Source organism: Euleptes europaea, chromosome 21, assembly GCF_029931775.1.
Source record: "Euleptes europaea isolate rEulEur1 chromosome 21, rEulEur1.hap1, whole genome shotgun sequence".
Classification (NCBI taxonomy): Eukaryota; Metazoa; Chordata; class Lepidosauria; order Squamata; family Sphaerodactylidae; genus Euleptes; species Euleptes europaea.
In genome coordinates, this window is record NC_079332.1 from 7,643,343 (window position 1) to 7,663,902 (window position 20,560).

At 46.4% G+C, this 20,560-nt stretch overlaps 2 protein-coding genes across 2 annotated transcripts; one reads left to right on the plus strand and one right to left on the minus strand.

The window, feature by feature from the left end:
* On the plus strand, positions 1-14,690 carry ALG1 (ALG1 chitobiosyldiphosphodolichol beta-mannosyltransferase). The gene is made up of 13 exons (XM_056866522.1): positions 1-202; positions 1,451-1,528; positions 2,427-2,530; positions 3,598-3,746; positions 6,157-6,246; positions 6,830-6,946; positions 7,740-7,861; positions 9,703-9,741; positions 10,713-10,772; positions 10,865-10,975; positions 11,211-11,325; positions 13,307-13,382; positions 14,559-14,690. The coding sequence occupies exons 1-13, from the start codon at positions 1-3 to the stop codon at positions 14,688-14,690; spliced, it is 1,395 nt and encodes a 464-aa protein (XP_056722500.1).
* Positions 14,691-16,000: 1,310 nt separating this feature from the next.
* Positions 16,001-16,699, minus strand: LOC130492809 (olfactory receptor 10A7-like). The gene has a single exon (XM_056866595.1). It carries the CDS (start codon positions 16,697-16,699, stop codon positions 16,001-16,003), a length of 699 nt encoding a protein of 232 aa, XP_056722573.1.
* Positions 16,700-20,560: the final 3,861 nt, after the last annotated feature.

Below are 20,560 nucleotides of genomic sequence, written 5' to 3' on the forward strand. Positions count from 1 at the left end.
ATGGCGGCGCTCTTGTGGCTGGGCCTGTGCGGGGCGCTGCTGCTCCTGTTGCTATGGAGCCGGGCGCGGCCTGCCTATCGCCAGGGCCGCGCGGCGGCGGTGGTGGTGGTGCTGGGCGACCTGGGCCGCAGCCCCCGCATGCAGTACCACGCCCTGTCGTTGGCCCGCCGGGGCTTCCGCGTCGCCTTCGTCGGCTACGCGGGTGAGTCAGAGTTGGAAGGGGACCCCCCGGGATCATCTAGTCCACCCCCTGCACAATGCAGGGAATTCCAGACTACCTCCCACACCCTCAGTGACCCCTTCTCCATGCCCAGAAGATAGCCAAGATGCCCTCCCACTCAACACCTGCCTAAGGTCATAGAATCAGAGTGGGATCCCGAAGGTCATCTAGTCCACCCCCCTGCACAATGCAGGGAATTCACAACTGCCTCCCCCACACGCCCCCAGTGACCCCTACTCCACTCCCAGAAGATGGCCAAGATGCCCTCCCTCTCATGAACTGCCTAAAGTCATAGAATCAGCATTGTTGGGGAGCCCGCTGTGGAGAGAGGTGCGGGGGACAAACGCTTGCTCGAGAAGCCAGCCCCTCCCCGCCAGGGTGGTTTGCAAGTTCGTTTGCACAAAGCAACTGTTTTATCCATCGACATGAAACGAATCCTCAGCAAGCGGCCCTGATGCAAGCCGGAGAAGTCTTTGGCACATGCTCAGAGGCACGCTTGTTGATCTGCCTTCTTGTTAGTCTCATCAGTTCACAAGCTGAGTATTGGCGACATTAATAGGGTTGCCAACTGCCAGGTACTGACTGCCCTCTAGGGTTGCCAGGCAGTTCCAGGTGGGATATTCTTGGAGATTTTGGGGGGGGGGGGAGAGCCTTGGGGAGGGTTAGGGTTGGCAACCTCCAGGTACTACCTGGAGATCTTCTGCTATTACAACCGATCTCCAGCAGATAGAGATCAGTTCCCCTGGAGAAAAGGGCCGCTTTGGCCATTGGACTGTATGGCATTAAAGTCCCTCCCCTTCCCAAACCCTGCCCTCCTCAGGCTCTGCCCCCAAAACCTCCTCAGGCTCCAGTGGCGAAGAGGGAGCTGGCCGCCCTAGCGACATTAAAGATGCTTTGTACATGTTCAGCAGGCCCCTTCCTTAATGAGGAGCAAGAGAACCTCTGAGCATGTGCAAAAAGACCTAAGTCTTGCATATATGTGATACTGATTGAACGTGCACAGAGGTACACTTGCTGTGCATCATAATAAACTAACGTACTCATTATTAGCAAGACTAAGGATGCTTTCATCGTGTTCAGAAGTATTCTTGCTCTGTGCTATTATTATTCCGCAATGTTCATTCCAGGGCAGGAATTCATAAGAGATTCTGAACCCCTTTACTGCATTAAAGAATTATGGTTTAAAGAAACAACTGAAGAAATAAAGGGATCTTTTTGCTTTTCTTCCAGGTACCAAGCCACACAACGATATATTATGTAATGAAAAAATACAGATAGTGCACATTCCGGAGCATAAAACATGGCAAGGTGTGGTGAACATTGCAGTTTTGTCTATTACATGCCAAACATGGAGGCTGGGGGTGGGAACTCAACACTTTCTCTATGCCCTTTTTCACTGTCTCCTGCCCAGCCAGGATCTAGAAAAAGACATGCTGTGTAGAAAGCATTTGGGGTGTTTGTGTATGGGAGGGTGCATTGTAGAGAAGTGTCAGCGCCCATGTTTCCATCCACTGATGATCTATAAATGCTCAGAGTTTGGGGGATTTCTGAATCCTGGAGCAGTGTGTTGTGCTGAGGCATGTCACCACACTGATTTTCAGGATGTAAAACATCTTACTTACGCTGACCTGGATGGCCCAAGGTAGCCCGATCTCATCAGATCTCGGAAGCTAAGCAGGGTCAGCCCTGGTAAGCACTTGGATGGGACACCACCGAGGAATTCCAGGGTCTCTATGCAGAGGAAAGAGTCCCGTGGCGCAGAGTGGCAAGCTGCAGTACTGCAGTCAAAAGCTCTGCTCACGACCTGAGTTCAATCCCAACGCAAGTTGGTTTCAGGTAGCTGGCTCAAGGTTGACTCAGCTTTCCATCCTTCTGAGGTCGGTCAAATGAGTACCCAGCTTGCTGGGGGTAAAGGGAAGATGACTGGGGAAGGCAATGGCAAACCACCCCATAAACAAAGTCTGCCTAGTAAATGTCGGGATGTGATGTCACCTTATGGGTCAAGAATGACCTGGTGCCTGCACAGGGGACCTTTACCTTTATGCAGAGGAAGGCAATGGGATCACCATAAGTCATCTGAGACTTGACGGGACTTTATGCGCACACATACACAAAGCATCTTACACCTTTGTCAAACTGGTTATTAGTTTTCTCCCCCTTGCAACTGATTAACTACTTTGGTAACAGCCTCTTGCCTCTTTTGCAGTTGGCCCCAAAGTTTTCCAATATATCGCAAAAGTGATTATTCAGACTATCCTACTGTTTTACATGATGTTGAAGATAGAGAATCCAGGCTATGTTCTTCTTCAGGTGTGTGTTTGTAAACAAAATGTCTTTGTCTTCAAGTTTGGTTGAAAGCATGGCTCAAAACGACGTTTGCTGTCAGAGCCACCAATAACTGAAACAGTAGAATGTGCTTTTTTAAAAGTTAATTCGTATATTTAATTTTGATCTTCATAGCTGGGTTATTGATCCTGAGATATTCACTGGAATCAGATATTTTGCTCTTTTGCTGTTGCCACTACCATTTCGGAAAAGTTAGCAGCACAATTCCTGTTGTTGTAATGGGCGAAGTTGAAATGGAGGAAAAGCTCAGATACTGCAAGAATCCCTGCCTGTGCTTCTGTGCACAGCTGCATCCCTGTTTAGTTCTGTTGCGATCCCACAATTCTGCTGGATGAGGGGGAACCACCCAGTGTTGGGGGCAAAGGGCAGTTTTTTTGCATTCCCCACAGTTTCCACAAATTGGACAATTTACTGTCCCCCAGAGGAATGAACGGCAGCTTAAATTGGCGTGAGGGTGTATGTTCTGGAGCAGTGTTCAAATTCAATACCTTTATTGGCATAATCATAACAAGTTCTACTTAAAAATTTACCAATCAAAAGACCTTGGTATCTAGAATATCAGCAATTTCGCATCGTCAAATAAAGCACACTGGTGGGTAGACCCATTTAGTTCAATGTTCCTAATGAAACTTCAAGGAATCTAGCTACCGACCAAGTCACATGAGTATTATATTGGAAATTGGCTTTTAAAGAGTAATATGTGAAAACCTCATACATGGGGTGTGTGTGTGTATGAAAACGTGGCAGATGTCTGCCCTGTTGAGTTAGCCGCCTGTAGTTTCATAGTGGGAGAAAGGGTAGAGAAGAAATAGTGAGGCAAGAAAAGCAACTTTTATATGTGCGGCGTAAGCAGTGAGGCTTAGAGATTTAAGGCACAGTTGGAAGGTGGGTGGGCTGTAAAGAGAAGGGAGGGAGCTGATCTGGCGAGAAGGCATAGTGAGCAGCAGGGGAGAGTGGTTAAATACCTTTGCTGGTGTTGCTTCGAAATACATTGGCTGTTGTTGCTTTTTTGGTCTCCATTTTACGATCAGAATCCTCCAGGGCTGCCCAGCATAGCTGTTACCTGGGCCGTTTGCTTTCTGCGCGGAAGCAAGCTCATAATCGACTGGCACAACTACGGGTATACCATATTGAGCCTGACGCATGGAGACAGACACCCATTAGTCTGGATCGCTAAATGGTTTGTACGAGGGCCCTTTTTCTTTTTTTGGGGTGGTGGTGGTTGATGGGATGCCATGGTTGAGGGTGGCGGGGCGTCTGCTGAAATATTTGCATTTGGTGACTCGGAATCGACATGGAGCTAGCAAATATTGATAGCTAATACTGAGCTTAGCTGTGGTGTTGGAATATTATCATGATGACCTAACCTCTGTTTTGCTTACTTACTTGGTGCTAAGGAATACTGATTCTGCTCCTGGGCAGTACAAATTCTGCAGCAAGGACATTCTCAATTCTGAGATACCTCAGAGTGCAGAATGTCTTTGGTGCTGAATTAGGACTGCCCAGCGACAGAATTAGTATTTCTTAGAGCCTGTTTCTTAGGCACCTGTTCTGCTCTTTTACATGATTTCCACTTATTTTGAGTAGTTTATGCTGCTCTTCCTTTTTACGCTTCTGTGTAATTCTGGTTTTTCTAGATGTAGGGAAGGGAAATACAGATCGGGAAGCCCTGCTGCCGGTCAAAAAAAGGGCACGTTTTCTCACTGCCTGTGGCAATTTCAGGCCATCTGTTTTTTGGCCAAGGGGTATTCTGCTATCAAAGGAGGAAATATCCAGGCATATACAAAGACTTCAGATGACGTTCGGGCCGCTTTATTCAGAGGCTTACATTGTAGCACACTTTTCTGTTGCTTCTACCCGCAAGTTTGACTTCTCCAGTGGGAGTCCATGAAGCCACTTCCAGGTTTGTCTTAAAATGCCACGTGTGAGCTTACTGGGATCCAACAGACAGGATGGAGAAGAAGGATTACCAGTTCTCTCTTGAGCAAGAAATGTAAACAGCTGGTATTGACAAACCCCGCTTTTAAACTGTGACCTACCTGGGAGAGGGGGCTTTCCCAAGAATTAGTACTGCCAGTAGTGACATTTAACAAGGTGTCTTTCCAGGAAGTTGACCCCATTTCATAACTGGTAATTTGAGCACTAGACAATAGTTCTTTGATGCAGTTGGAGAGTCTCTTTTGGCAAACACTCTCCCCAGTGTAAAATAAATGGGGGCTCCGAACAGACTGCGTGTTGAGGGCAGAAACGTCAAGCCATTTCTGCGAGCCTTTTAGCAAACAAGAGTAGGAATGTCTGGGAAATCTCAGGCCTTTTTGACACTGAATATCACGTCTATATTTGCAAAAAGGATAAACAGATTAGTTGGGCCTTGTGTGTGTGTAAAGTGCTGCCAAGTCGCAGCCGACTTATGGCGACCCCTTTTTGGGGTTTTCATGGCAAGAGACTAACAGAGGTGGTTTGCCATTGGCTTCCTCTGCACAGCAACCCTGGGCTTCCTTGGTGGTCTCCCATCCAAATACTAACCAGGGCTGACCCTGCTTAGCTTCTGAGATCTGACGAGATCAGGCTAGCCTGAGCCATCCAGGTCAGGGCTAGTTGGGCCATAAGAGACCCCAAATATGCATCCTTGTTTTATATATTTAAAACATATTTGTAGTCTATGAAGGTGTAGGGTATATTCTCCCCCCAGTGTATTTTAAATGTTGGCTGGCTGCCAGTTTGTTTCTAAGGTACGACTCAGAATTTTGGTTCTTACTGTTAAATCTGTATATGGCTTGGGCCTGGGGGTATTTTAAGGGGCTGTTCCTCCTCCTATTCTCCCCAGCCTTCAAGTTAAGAGTCTCCTCCTGTGGAAGAGAGGAGGGTGGCAACCAGAGACAGGGCTTTTTCCATGGTGGCACCTTGCCGTTGGAATCCCCCCCCCCCCCCGTGCGATTCCAAGACACGTTGCTTTCAACTGTTCAAGCTTGTTTTGTATGGTGTGCTTCTAGCCTGAGGACTGTTTTATGGACATCAGTTTATGCCACATAATTTTTTTTAATGTTCCTGGCATAATGTAATATTGATAATTTGTTTTCATGACTTCATTGTGTTTTGCCCTCAGAGCTGCCTTGAGAAGGTCTCTGGAGAGGAGGCAAATGAATTTCCTAAATCAACAAGTTATACTACTTTTTTTTTTTAATCGGCTGCTGAATTAGCCCCCAATTTATGGTCCAGCTTTTTAAAACAGTGTCACGTTGCTTACAGCGCGATCCCAAGTAGGGTTATGGTTTTCTCAACCCATTTACTTCTACTGAGTTTAAAAGGTTGTAACTCTGCACTGCGATTTCCCTGGGAGATCGTGAAGGTAAGCGTTATCGTATAGTGTGGGAAGAGTTAGCCTGCAAAGAGTTCCCATGCTTTGAAAGGGAACCAGAGAAATTACCTTGCCTTTTGCCGCCACGTGATCTCGCTTCAGTATCACCGTGGTTTTATATTTCTTTTAAATCAATACGAAGGCGTTGCAGATGAGTAAAGAAAGTTCCATTTTAGTAAAAATACCTGTGCGAGATCGGTGGATTCAGCACCGCCTCCTTGCCTTCTTTCAGGTATGAAGAGCTCTTTGGCCGTTTCTCTGATTATAACATTTGCGTAACGGATGCGATGAAAGAGGATCTGGAGGTGAACTGTCACATCAGGTGAGCAGGCCGCTCAAGATCGACTTTGGCCGAATGAAAAATCTGTTGCCGTTCAACAAAATGTATTTTACCTGAAGTTTATGCCAGCAACGTCTCAGTATCCAGAACCTGATGAGTTCTGTAGGTTTCTGTTGGATCAAAAGCGAAGATGGTTGAATTTTATATTCTGCTATATTCTGCGATTGTCTCCGCAAGTCTGTGAATTTATTCTCGGTGGCCTCTCAGCTACAAGTCTTGTTCCATGCGTCATACAGTTCAGCGGCATGCAGATATTACGAGAAGGTGTGCCGTCTTGCTCCCTGGCTAGAGTTAGAGCACAGTCCTACGCAGAGTTGCTCCAATCTGAGCCCATTAATTACAATAAGCTTAGACTGGAGAAACTCTACGTAGGGCTCCCCTGCTCTTCCTTTTGTCAATATCATTTGTTTAGGCTTTCCTGTCTTGTGCAAATACTTTTTTTTCCAGGGTGGCGTTCAGGGCGAGAGCCCTCCTTCCTTAGCGTTCCTTTTAAATTTTCACTGATGTCTTATTTTTAGTGATCTTTGTTTTTTGCCATTTATCCAGTGAGTCCGTTTTGTTTCAGAGCGATAACCCTGTATGACAGGCCAGCATCTTTCTTCAAGGAGACGCCGCTGCGCGACCAGCATAGCCTCTTCATGAAGCTCAGCAAAGACTATGTTCCATTTAAAGCCCGATCCATGTAAGTTGATACAGGCATAAGTTGATAGAGGTGCTGTCCTGTCTCAGGGTTCCCCAATATGGTGCCTTTTTCTCAGGAGGCGTGAGGTTTTTTGTTTGGCTTCGCCTCCTGAGGCTGCCATTCTGGGTTTGGCTCAACTTCCCGTGGAAAATAATTTGGGGTGATGCTCAGCTTCCTTCCACAAAATCCCAAACCCTCGAAAAGGCTAGGGACGCCTGTCCTGTCAAGCTAAGAAGGGGGGAAATTTGCAACATGTTCATTTTGATGTGCGGATGGCACACAGCGAATGTGAATGGATTTAGGACCCAAAGGCGATTTCTTCCTGCTTTCATTTCGAAGGTGTGCGGGGGGAAGAAAGGACACTGGCCAAACATGAACATTTCAGGGTTGCATGGACGTTGCTTCAGGTCTCTCTGTGTTTGGCCCTAGCTTGTACAACTTCCTGGGCTTTTGCGTACTGCAGAAATAGCTTGAAGCCGTCTCTTCCATCAGGCACCTGAAGAACATGATTCGAGTCTAGTAGCACCTTAGAGACCAATAGGATTTCCAGGGTATAATGTTTCAAGAGCCGTAGCTGTCAGATACCGGCTTCAGCTCTTCGTGAAAGCTTATACTGTGGAAATCTTGTGGGTTTCTAAGGTGCTACTAGACTCGAATCTTTCTCTTCTGCCAATGTGGCTTACCCACCTGAAAACTCTCTTCTCAGGCAGCTGACATAATAGCTGAGCCAGCCATATCTTGCTAGTGTGCTTGCAGGGGATTAAATTCTGCTTCTTAAATGCCCTTGTCTCAGAGCGGAGCCCAACCTACCGGGCGACGAGAAATCGGCCTTCACGCAACGAGACGTCCGAAGTGGACAGGTGACCCGCCCCAAAGACCGGCCGGCTCTCCTGGTCAGCAGCACCAGCTGGACAGGTCTGGCCAGTAAACCAGAATGTGTTTTTTTTTTTTTTTAAATAAGGTCATGTCCTTGAGACAGATCTTTTCTTAACTTGGGCATGGTTCACACGTGCATGAGAACGAAGGGGCACAATGTGGAACACGAAGGTGGTAGAATGGGCAGCACCAGTTCCGATTAAAAAGTTCGTCTCACAACTGACCCTAAAGTTAGGCGGGCTGAAATGGCAAATGTTTGGATACATTTTTTTAACATTAAAACTTCAGCACGACGGTTGCGAGAGGGGTACTGTTTGGAATTTCTGCCTTGGACACCGTGGCGTGGGCCACCGTGAATTGACATAGTACTTTGGAAATCATCTGTGTCGTTAGTCAGAATTCCCCAGGGAATCTGGCAAATGTATGAGGCCTTTTTGCTATCTGTTTTCCAGCCCAATCCTTTGCAAAATGAGATGCGTTTAAACCCGCCACTTCAGACTCAGGGGGTTACCGCACTTTGTATTCCCAGTGATGTATTAAGAGTTTGAAAATGTTGTAAAAAACATCGCTTTAAAAGGGTTTTTGGATAACACGGCTTATAAATGGTTGGAAGACGTCTTCACAGCTAAAGGGGCCAAACAAAGTGCGAACAGTATTTTTTGTAACGTTTTCAAACTCTTAATACATTGGTGGGAATACACAGAAAGTGCGAACAGTATTTTTTATAACGTTTTCAAACTCTTAATACATCGCTGGGAATACAAGTGCGGTAACCCCCTATGTTTAGACGTGCCTTAATCTACATAGGATTGACTTTTATAACAGGTGATTTAATCACTAAGATGTTCTGGGTTGGCTTTGTCTTCTGTATTGAATCTTTATCATTCCCTCCCTCCCTCCCTTCCTTAAGAACATAAGAAAAGCCCTGCTGGATCAGACCCAGGCCCATCAAGTCCAGCAGTCTGTTCACACAGCGGCTAACCAGGTGCCTCTAGGAAGCCCACAAGCAAGACGACTGCAGCAGCACCATCCTGCCTGTGTTTCACAGCACCTAATATATTCGGCATGCTCCTCTGATCCTGGAGATTCCTCTGATTGATTGATTGATTGATTGATTCCTTCCTTCCTTCCTTCCTTCCTTCCTTCCTTCCTTCCTTCCTTCCTTCCTTCCTTCCTTCCTTCCGCCATTGTTCTCAGAATGCACCATAGTGGAATAAATTGGGACAAATGCAGAAGCAAAAATGATTTTTTTTGCCCTGTACCTTCCAGCTGCTGCTCAGATTTAGCAGCTGTGAGCCTCTCTGGCTATAGAAGAGAGGCGCGCCGTGTAGGCTGTATGCCTCGTTCTCAGTGACTGTGTTTTGCCTCGGTTGGAACTTAAGAACATAAGAAGAGCCCTGCTGGATCAGACCGAGGCCCATCAAGTCCAGCAGTCTGCTCACACAGTGGTCAACTAGGTGCCTCTAGAGCATTTGTGGTCCCAGCCGAGTATTTCAAGCGGAACTGGATGTAGGGCTGTGAATGCCTGCTTGTTTATAGAGTGCTGTGACCTTTTAAAGAGCCAGCGTGGTGTAGTGGTTAAGAGCGGTGGTTTGGAGTGATGGGGTCTGATCTGGAGAACCGGGTTTGATTCCCCACTCCTACACATGAGCTAATCTGGTGAACCAGGTTGGTTTCCCCACTCCTACACACGAAGCCAGCTGGGTGACCTTGGGCAAGTCACAGCTCTCTTAGGGCTCTCTTAGCCCCACCCACCTCACAGGGTGCCTGTTGTGGGGCGGGGAAAGGAAGGTGATTGTCAGCCGGTTTGATTCTCCTTTAAGTGGCAGAGAAAGTCGGCATATAAAAACCAACTCTTCTTCTTCTTCTCTCTTCTGCAGAGGATGAAGATTTTTCTGTCTTGTTGAACGCTTTAGAAGGTAGGTTACCAAAGAAGCCCTCTCTGTTGCCCTGAGCAGCAAAAATTTTTTAATTGTTGTCTTTATGTTTTGGGATATGGATTTTAGCTTGGATTCAGTGGTTTTCAATTATGTGTTTTCATTATGTATGTTTTAAATCTGTTATCCACCTTGGTAGCCCCCGATGAATTCCCCACAGGCAGAGTATAAATGTTGTAAATACATTTTTTTTAAAAAAGAAGAAAATGTGTGGTCCAGTTGGATAGAAATAAAGAGTGTTTGGAAACTTATTGATGAATAGCAATAGAAGAATCCACCTTGTCTCGATGGGGGGCCAGAATCAATGAATAGCCTTTCTTGTACAGGACGTACAGGATCTGGCTTATCCTGTTGACATCCTGTACTTTGAGATTCCGTATGTCCATGACCAAATAGCAGTTTCAGACAGCTGGCAGCAGAGCAGGTGATGGACCGGTTCTTTATGTTGAATCAGCAACAGGATTCTGGATGCGTTACTGCCATGGGTGTGATAAAGGCGTGTTGTACGGATATCCTGCAGGACTAAACTGCAGTCTCTCTTGGAGGAAGTTCCTTCTTGCTGCAGAGAATCCATGACAGTTTGAAAATCCGAGCTTGCCTCATGTAATCCCCCCCTTTTTTTCTGAACGATGGGTTGTGGGAAGGTTACGACTCGGGGTTACCGCACTTTGTATTCCCAGCAATGTATTAAGAGTTTGAAAAAGTTGTAAAAAACATCGCTTTAAAAGGGTTTTTGGATACCACAGCTTATAAATGGTTGGAAGACATCTTCACAGCTAAAGGGGCCAAACAAAGTGCGAACAGTATTTTTTATAATGTTTTCAAACTCTTAATACATCGCTGGGAATACATAGAAAGTGCGAACAGTATTTTTTATAACGTTTTCAAACTCTTAATACATCGCTGGGAATACAAGTGCGGTAACAGCCTCTCTCTCATTTGTCTTTCTGTAGAATACGAGCGTTACGTCAGTGATGAGGCGAAGCTTCCTCCTCTGGTGTGTGTGATAACAGGTAGTCACTCCTCACCATTTTGTTTTCCTCTTCTTTAGACTGAGAGATGATAATTAACCATGCCAAATTTTGCATTTTCTGTGTCCTAAAAGGCAAAGGGCCCCTGAAAGAGTATTACAGCAAACTGATTGCGACCATGCATTTCCAGCATATCCAGATCTGTACGCCCTGGCTGGAGGCAGAGGACTACCCCCTTCTGCTGGGTAAGGGATTGCTTAGAAATCTTCAGCGCGGGGATACGCATGGTGAATGCATTCAGGGTGGCCAGCTGAATACCAGAGGGATGGATTTATGCACGGGTAAATAGTTTTATCTTTTTGTCAGCAAGAAGAGGGGCATTTGGTTGCTCCGTTTGCAGGGTGGGTTTTACTGCCCCCAAACCCAAACTTCGCAAAATGCAACATTTTGATTCATGGCTGTTCAATGTAAACCTTGCAGGCTCAGCGGACTTGGGCGTGTGCCTCCACAAATCATCCAGTGGCTTGGATCTCCCCATGAAGGTCGTGGACATGTTTGGTTGCTGCCTGCCTGTGTGCGCGGTGCACTTCCGGTGGTAAGCATGTGCGCGTTCCACATCCTGCTTTTTGTCAGAGCCAACTGGTTCGTGTTATCAAGGTGGCCCAGAGTTTGATGTGAAGCATGGGTCCGTGACAAAATAATACTGCTTTAAATGCAAGCCGTTTTTGCACAGAGTGACCAACTTCGCTTTGGAATGCAGGAAGACGCTACAGCGAGGAGGCTGGCAAACGGGACAAGGGGAGGGACTGTGGTTAGGGGAGAGGCTGTGGCTCAGTGGTAGAGCATCTGCTTGGCGTGCAGAAGGTCCCAGGTCCAATCCCTGGCATCTGCAGTTAAAGGGACTAGACAAGTAGATGATGCGAAAGACCTCTGCTTGAGACCCTGGAGAGCTGCTGCTGGTCTGAGTAGACAATACTGACTTTGATGGACCAAGGGTCTGATTCGGTATTAGGCAGCTTCATGTGTTCAACAACAGCTGCTAACTCTCTCTTTCCAAAACAGCAGTGTCCCACACTGCCTTGGAAAGGGGAACCGTGGCTCGGCAGCAGAGCCCCTGCTTTGATAGCAGAAGGCCTCAGGTTCAATCCCTCACATCTCTAGTTCGAGAATCTTATGTGAGAGGCATTGTCAAACCCCCCTCTTCCTGCCTGGAGCATTTCTGTCAGTCAGTTCTGAGCTAAACAAACAGTCTGACTTGGTTGAAGGCACATTCTTGCACTGGAATGTCTAACGCAGTGGTTCCCAAACTTTTCGGGCCACCTCCCCCTTGGTTCCACAAATTCAACCCCAGTGCCCCCTATCCTATAAAAAGCATTATTCGGAACAGGGGTTTGTGTGACTCACTAAAGAAGATCATAACATTTCAAAACAGTAACAATTAATTGCACATCTATTCAAAATCAAATTAAAACTTTTTAGTTGAAATTTATTCAATGAAACTGACGAACTTGATCCAGTGGTACCAGCTCTTCAAAGCCTGGGAAAAAATTCCGATCGTTTTTACCAAATTTGCCAGCATAGTAGCTTGATCTGTTGTAAATGGGTGAACAACACAGTTGAAGGGGCCCACCTCTAGCGCCCCCTGCTGCCTTCTTGCCTCTTAATGCCCCCCTAGGTAATCCCACCGCCGCCCCCCAGGGGGTGGTACTGCCCACTTCGGGAACCACTGGTCTAACGGATTTATTTTGGCACCTGGTTTCATGGGTTGATTGGTCCGGCGCATGAAGAAGGACACGTCTTTGCAGTACCTTTCTAAAAAATATTGACCAAGTCGCTTGAGTTCAAGCCGATACTACCGCACATAGCTGCTAAAGACCCACCCCGTGGGAATGTGTATGGAAATGTGGCTGAAGATGAATGACAGGATATTGTCGAAGGCTTTCACGGTCAGAGTTCATTGGTTCTTGTAGGTTATCCGGGCTGTGTAACCGTGGTCTTGGTATTTTCTTAGCCTTGGATTCCACATGGTAACAGATCACTTCAGGATACAATGGTTCCACATTAACATACCACACCTTCATTAGCACATTATCTTGATACTTACAGGACAGTGATTTGCACATTACCTTTAATACTTTGCAGGACAATGACTCAGCTCAAACCCAACCCCCTTCTGACTATATATTACTCTTCCTACACACTTGACACTGTCCTTCAGTGTTACTCCTCTGAAGATGCCTGCCACAGCTGCGGGCGAAATGTCAGGAAAGAAAATACCAAGACCACGGTTACACAGCCTGGATAACCTACAAGAACCAATGAATGACAGGGTTTCTCAAACACCTTCCTCCTCTGTCTCGGCTGTCTCCTGCCTAGCAGGTCCAGGAGACGAAAGCTGACAGACAAAGGCAGCGTTGGAGATTAGGCCTGTTAATTACAAGTCACGGGCATTTTTATTGAGTTGGGCTTATCGCAGGGAAAGCGATAGGATGCGTCCCATCAATCAATACCGAGAATGGCCTCTTTTTAACACGTTGCCGGAACCCGCCTGCCGGCTTCTGCTTGTCTCTTCACAGCTTGCACGAGCTTGTGAAGCACGAAGTGAACGGATTGATATTCAAAGACTCGAGCGAACTCGCTGGACAGCTGAAGGTACGGAGGGGATTTGAGAATCGGCAGGCCGATGGATTGAATTCCCGCGCTAGATGACCACGTTGTTGTTAACGCGTGGATGCGGGACGTCGATTCATTACAGACCGTTTGTGAGTGGCAGCCCTCTGCGGGCTTGCTTGGAAGCGAGCCCTGTTGCAGCCTGCGGGACTTACTTCTGAGTAAATGCGTATAGGATTAGCCCCAGCGTAATAAAGGCATCAAATGGAAAGCTGCAGAAGGGAAAGGGTAGTATGTTGACTGGAGTGAATACACAGATCTGGGCTACGTTACCATCAGGCCTGCACGGGGTTGTATTCTAAGAGTAGCATGAATGAATGTGTTTAAGGTGGGTAGCCGTAAGACCAGCAAGATTTCCAGGGTATAAGCTTCTGAGTGTCACGGGTCCCTTTATCATATACCCTGGAAATCTCAGTAGAAAAGAGCAAAAGTCCAGTAGCACCTTAAAGACTAACAATTTCTGGCAGAGCTTTCGGGAGCCACAGCTCACTTCTTCAGATGCTTCTATCTCCCTGGAAATCTCGTTAGTCTTTAAGGAGCTTCTGGACTCGAATCTTGCTCATGATTTAATGACTCTTTCCTGGATTTTTTTCCTTCCCATTGCAACCCACAGTGGGAACCCCCTTCCCCCAAATTGAAGGGTAGCAAGATCCTTGTGCCCAAAAAGTCACCAGGGGGTTGTAGTGAAGACTGTTTATGAGCTAACAGCAAGGTTAGCAGAGTGCGGGCAGGAGGGGATTTGCTGCCCGACTTTACCCTCATCCCCTCCTTGTCCCTGGGTATTTACAGCCCAGAGTATCTTTTCCTTGTGTTAGGCTCTGACAATCCGATATTCTTGTCATGTTATGCAAGTATGTGATTGTAATGCAAATGCTGACGTATTTTCGGAAGTACTGCTTTCCTGTAGGCATGTTGTTTGTTTAAGTGTGTTTCTTTTCATGCGTGGGCATAAAGGGACCTTTTAAAATTTGAGATCATTTCTATCTAGGAAAAAATGCTGGCGTTCTAATGCATCTGTCAGTCACTGTCCATTTAGCGCTTTTACAGGAAGTCTGACCTTTTGAAAACTGCAAAATTTCAATTCTCTTGCAAATTGCACTAATCTCTGTCTGTCTCTCTCCCTCTCTCCCCTCCCTTTATTTTTTTTTCACCTTGAAGATGCTTTTCTGGGAATTTCCTACTGCAGAAGGCAAGCTTAATTTATTCAGGAGAAATCTTCGGACGGCCGAGCAGTTGCGGTGGGACGAAAGTTGGGAGCAGACCGTATTACCTTTGTTTTCCAACAGTTGAATGTATTACTCATGTATTTCCCAGTTCTGTTACTTGTGTTGGTAAATTAAGTTTTTATTTTGGAATACAGTTTTACATGAATAAAAAAAAAAATCCAAACATCTCCCCACTTTCAATCTTTAAAGGTGAAAAGATTAATCTCTTCACAGTCTGGATTGAACCAGTGTGATGTTGGAGCCTGTGTGTCGGCTTCTGGCTTTGTCTACTTTTAGATGCAGGGAGGGTCTGGGTGATTGGCTGAGTTGTCCTGATGTCACAGAGGGGTGGGCAGGCCTCTGGCTATCATTGGCTGACCTTTTCAGAGGTGCAAGGTTGGCAGTTAGCTTAGTGATGATGGGGCCTAGTAATAGAGTGGGGGCTGCGGTCCAGAAGAACGAGGGGAAGAAGAGAGAGCCAGAAGGTGAATAGACAACATCAGCAAGAGAGAAGGGGCAAAAGAGGGAGAGGTCCTGTGACCAAGAATAGCAAAGGTGAATTTCTGCTGTTGTCACATTTGATTCACCCAGAATCGTGTTCTTGAAGCTGGTGTTTAAACGTCGTACAGCCCCTCTACCTCTTAAACGAACACACCAGACTTCACGCACCCTCAACGCTGAAAAGAGGCACAGCATTGTTGCTTCTCCCTCCCCTCTGAAAATGGGTGCAGAGGTTGAAATGTTATTTGTACCCGAAATGCAGAATTATGTCTTGCACATGCTCACCAGCTTGTCAACTGATAATTTCCAGTCCCAGGGCACGTAAGGCGGTGCCGTATAATTTGCATCCTTTAGAAGAAGGGTTGGTTTTTATATGCCGACTTTCTCTACCACTTAAGGAAGAATCGAACCGGCTTACAATCACCTTCCCTTCCCTTCCCTACAACAGACACCCTGTGAGGTAGGTGGGGCTGAGAGAGTGTGACTAGCCCAAGGTCACCCAGCTGGCTTCATGTGGAGGAGTGGGAAACAAATCCAGTTCACCAGATCAGCCTCCACCACTCATGTGGAGGGGTGGGGAAGCAAATCTAGTTCTCCAGATCAGAGTCCACTGCTCCAAACCACCGCTCTTAACCACTACACCATGCTGACTCTCCACCAGTTTTCTCCACCTGCTCGGAGCAGATAGTTTTACAAGGTTGATAGTTTGGCATGGCGGCCAAAATGTAATTCTGTTAATTCAGCGTTCAAGGCACATGTTTTTGAAAACCGGGTGGTGGTGGTGGTGGGGGATGTTGAACAGGCAAGTTTCCCAGTCAGTCAGAATGGCAGAGTCACAGATGAGGGGGAAAAACACTTTGTTTCAAGGGGGGCTCTTTAGTGAAAAAGCTTCTTTTAGGGCTGGGCCATTTTGCTTCGTCCCAGGGCTTTCATAAAAGCCCCTTTCACCTCACTGTTGCGCAGGCTGTAGATGATTGGGTTGAGCATGGGGTTTATGACGGTGTAGAAGACCGAGATCACTTTATCCTGCTGTGGCGTGCGCTGCTCCTTTGTCCTCATGTACATGAGCATGGCGGTGGTGTAGAAAATGGTGACCACCGTCAGGTGGGCTGAGCACGTGGAGAAAGCTTTCCTCCTGCCGTCGGCGGAGGCGATGCGCAAGATGGCGATGATGATGCGGATGTACGAGAGAAGGATGAGGACAAAAGGGAATATCTCAGATGCGACCCCACCCAGCTGCAATGCGCTCTCGCTCGCGGTCGTGTCGACGCACACCAACTCGAGCATGGCCGGGACTTCGCAGAAGTAATGGTCGATTACGTTGGAGTCGCAGAACGGGAGCTTCAACACGTAGAGAGGAACCACCGAGCCGAGGAAGGTGATGATCCACGAGCCAGCAGCCATACCAACACAGACTCGTTTGCTCATGAGGACGGCGTAGCGCAAAGGGTGGCAGATGGCGACGTAGCGGTCGAACGCCATCACGGCTAGGAAGATGCACTCAGCCGCCCCCAAGAACAGGGTGACGTACATCTGAGTCTCACAGAGCCCCGAGGAGATGGACTTTCTTGTCGATAAGAAGTTGGCCAGCATTTTGGTCCGTGGAAAAATTCCAGAGACGGCAATTGCATAATGCCTCCTTCTTTGGACCAACCCGAAGAGGACCAAATAGCAGGTTTCCTCCCCCCACATCAGCCTGGATGTTCTCTACTTAAAAGGAGCGGGAAAGGCATGTTTCCAGGGTGTGATGGAGATGCCTTGAGACTGCCGTGTGTTGAGTCTTAAAAAGGAATACAGGATTAGTTGCAGACTTCAATGGATGACATGTCTTTGGGAGCAAAGCCCGTTTTGACGCGCAGTGCAGATTATGGGGACAAAGAAGGGGTGGGGTGGGAAACGGCTAAGTCCTCTTTGAGAATATAAAAGTCAGCAGAATTGGAACTCAGCACACAGACGGCTGAAGGAAAGTACTTACCCCCATTTTTAGTGACATACTAAGATCAGCTCAGATGGTGGCAGGTATTCTGCTGAGAGCTGATAACGGTGGAATAAGTGAGTTATTGAAAGAGCGGAATCTTTTTTAAAGAACTTTTTGAGACAGTTTTTTAAAAGACTCAACCGTCCCCTTTATCAGATAGAAAAGAACAGAAACCCCATCAAAAGTGACAGGATAAACGCTGGTTCTCTCGGAAGAAGGTATTATGTGCTCTTTCGAAATATCCTTTTCATTTTCCTTCCATAGCACCAGACGTACAGCATGGATGTTGAGCGGAAATGTATTTTTATCTGTTAGTAGCTGCAATCTATATCCCACCGTTCCCTCTCTAGAAAACACAAAGTGACTGACCGCCAAGTATTTATAAAACCACAGCTCAGAACCAGAATTGTAGAGGCAAGATTTGGAAAGAAAAGAAGTTCTACTTGCAGGATCCTGTTTTCTCACAGTGGTCAACTGTGATATTACTGCGAAACCCACAAACAGGGTAGGAAGGTAACAATCCTTCCCTGCTATTTGCCCCTAGCAACTGATATCCAGTGGTATACTGTCTCGGAACATGGAAGTTCTGATTAGTGATTTATTTTAGATTTTTCTACCCCTTGGTCTTTTGGAGTTGGCTCTTGAGGGAGTTTATAAATAAATGAAGATTGGCAAGCATCTTAGAAATATGAAACGTTGGGACAAATGAAAACAGTTCAAAGCAGCAGCGAATATGCAAAACGGCTGTTTATGAGAAAGGATCCATCTGTAAAATTAAAATCAGGAGGAAGCAGAACAAGGAACTGCAATTTGCCTAACCGTGTTTTTATTTCTGGCTGATAAAAGACGTGCTGATTTGCTAGTCCATATTTATTTTGCATTTAGTAATTCATTTGTACCCGGCCTTTCTCCCCAGTGGGAACTCATAGCGGCTTACATCAATTCTCCCCACCTCCATTTCATCCTCACAACAATAACCCTGTGAGGTAGGTTAGGCTGAGAGAAGGTGACTGGCCCAAGGTCACCCAGCGAGCTTCCATGGCACAAGTGGGGATTCAAACCCAGGCCTCCCTCTCCCCTCCCTGGTCAACTTCAACGCCGCCTTAGAATAGCATTATTTTAAGATCCATTTTGAAAAGCTACTGAGAAAAAAGCCCGGGAGCGGAGCCCGGGAGTGATTCCTTAGCTTTTGCTACCATCTGGTGGTTGAAGGGAACACTGCCATTCCAGGACCAGAAATGCCATTAATTAGCATCCTGTGTGTGTGTGTGTGTTAAGTGCCGTCAAGTCGCTTCCGACTCATGGTGACCCTTTGAATGAAAGTCCTCCAAAATGTCCTGTCTTTGACAGCCTTGCTCAGATCTTGCAAATTGAAGGCTGTGGCGTCCTTTATTGAGTCCATCCATCTCTTGTTGGGTCTTCCTCTTTTCCTGCTGCCCTCAACTTTTCCTAGCATGACTGTCTTTTCCAGTGACTCTTGTCGTCTCATGACGTGACCAAAATACGATAGCCTCAGTTTAGTCATTTTAGCTTCTAGGGTCAGTTCAGTTCAATTAGCATCCTACTCCATTCCAAATGACACTTTAGATAGAAGATTAATAGAATCATAGAGTTGGAAGGGTCATCAAGTCCGGCTCCCTGCACAATGCAGGAAATGCACAACTACCTTCCCCCCCCACACCCTAGTGACCAGAAGATGGCCAAGATGCCCTCCCTCTCATCATCTGCCTAAGGTCATAGAATCAGCATTGCTGACAGATGGCCATCTAACCTCTTCTTAAAAACCTCCAGGGAAGGAGAGCTTACCACCTCCCAAGGAAGCCTGTTCCACTGAGGAACCGCTCTGACTAATGTCTAGACGGAAACTCTTTTGATTTAATTTCAACCTGTTGGTTCGTCTCTTTCTAGAGTTTTCTTTACTACTATTTCGAATTTTGTTGAGATTTGTGCTGGTCTATGGCCGTATTAATAAACTTGTGTGACTGGCCCAAGTTCACCCAGCAAGATTTGTCACATTTCTAGTGTTTTCTTTAATACTATTTTGAATGTTGTCGTGGTTTGTGCTGGTCTGTGATCGTATTAATAAACTTGTCTTTTTTGCTTTTGCTTTTTTTAAAAGTGGCTCTTTAAAAATTGCACCTGGTTTGCCCCCTAATGCAGTTACACATTAAGTCCAGGTGTGGAGTGGAGACAGGGAGTGTTTCCTTAGCTTAAGCTGCCTTCTTGTGGGAGAAGTGAATACTGTCGTCCCAGGACTAGGTATGTTATTAATTAGGATCCAAAACCATTCTAAACGACACGTTAAATAGAAGATTTGTCGATTCATAGTGTGTGTGTGTGTGTGTGAAGTGCCGTCAAGTCGCTTCAAACTCATGGCGACCCTATGAATTAATGTCCTCCAAAATGTCCTATCTCTGAAATCCTTGCTCAGATCTTGCAAATTGAGGGCTATGGCTTTCTTTATCGAGTCCATCCATCTCTTGTTGGGTCTTCCTCTTTTCCTGCTGCCCTCAACTTTTCCTAGCATGACTGTCTTTTCCAGTGACTCTTGTCTTCTCATGATGTGACCAAAATACGATAGCCTCAGTTTAGTCATTTTAGCTTCTACTATTCATAGTACTAAGAATTAAAGTGGATTTTAAAGAAAAGTTTCCTTTAATGAGCTGGAAGAGACTGCGAATCCTGTTTGCATGGGTTTGTTATTTGCACGAAGGGCCCAGGGAAATGGAACATTTTAAGGTCTGCCCAGTTGTGAGTGATGGAAACTTTCACACTACTCGCTATGTGAAAACTTGAGGTCACTGACTGAAAGTGAAGGGCAGAAGGTCTATGCCAGTGAAAAGAAAACAAAGGTGGCATAAGTGGGTTTTCCAGAATGGTACATCCATGCAATAATCAATAGCTGCCTACTAAAACTGCAGTCTCAGGTTTTCAGGGACAACATCAGTAGCAACAGATGGGTATCTTGTTTTACTTCCTGAATCCTCCATGCTTATCATGGAGGCCAGGAGAGAGAGTTGAAGGGTGGTATGCTTGAGATATTGGTGGGTTTTTTTGGGGGGGGAGTTAGCTTTGTTGTTTCTGGAGGGATAAACTGTGCAGGTTTTTGCCGCATCACACTTTCTAAAGAGAGACGACAGTCGAAGAAAGGTTAAAGCCATAATGACTCTACCATCGAGGGATGGATATTCAGGAGGAGGTCTTGCGCACCGGCACAGTCTCTATGTGGCAGGCCCCAGGTTCGGTCTCAGGTAATGCCAATAAAAGGATTTCGGGAGGTGTGGGGAGAAATTTCCGCCAGAGTTCTTGGAAAACAACGGTCACTTGGAACTGATCAATGAACTTGCCTGGTATAGGGCAACTTCTTGGTGTTTGGAGCGGTGGACTCTGATCTGGAGAACTGGGTTTGATTCCCCACTCCTCCACATGAGCGGTGGATGCTAATCTGGTGAACTGGATTTGTTTCCCCACTCCTA

Coding starts and splice junctions, on each gene's coding strand:
- ALG1 (XM_056866522.1), top strand. CDS start 1: ATGGCGGCGCTCTTGTGGCTGGGCCTGTGCGGGGCGCTGCTGCTCCTG. Junction 1,529..2,426: donor GGAGCATAAAACATGGCAAG/GTGTGGTGAACA, acceptor CCTCTTTTGCAG/TTGGCCCCAAAGTTTTCCAA. Junction 3,747..6,156: donor TTAGTCTGGATCGCTAAATG/GTTTGTACGAGG, acceptor GCCTTCTTTCAG/GTATGAAGAGCTCTTTGGCC.
- LOC130492809 (XM_056866595.1), bottom strand. CDS start 16,699: ATGCTGGCCAACTTCTTATCGACAAGAAAGTCCATCTCCTCGGGGCTC.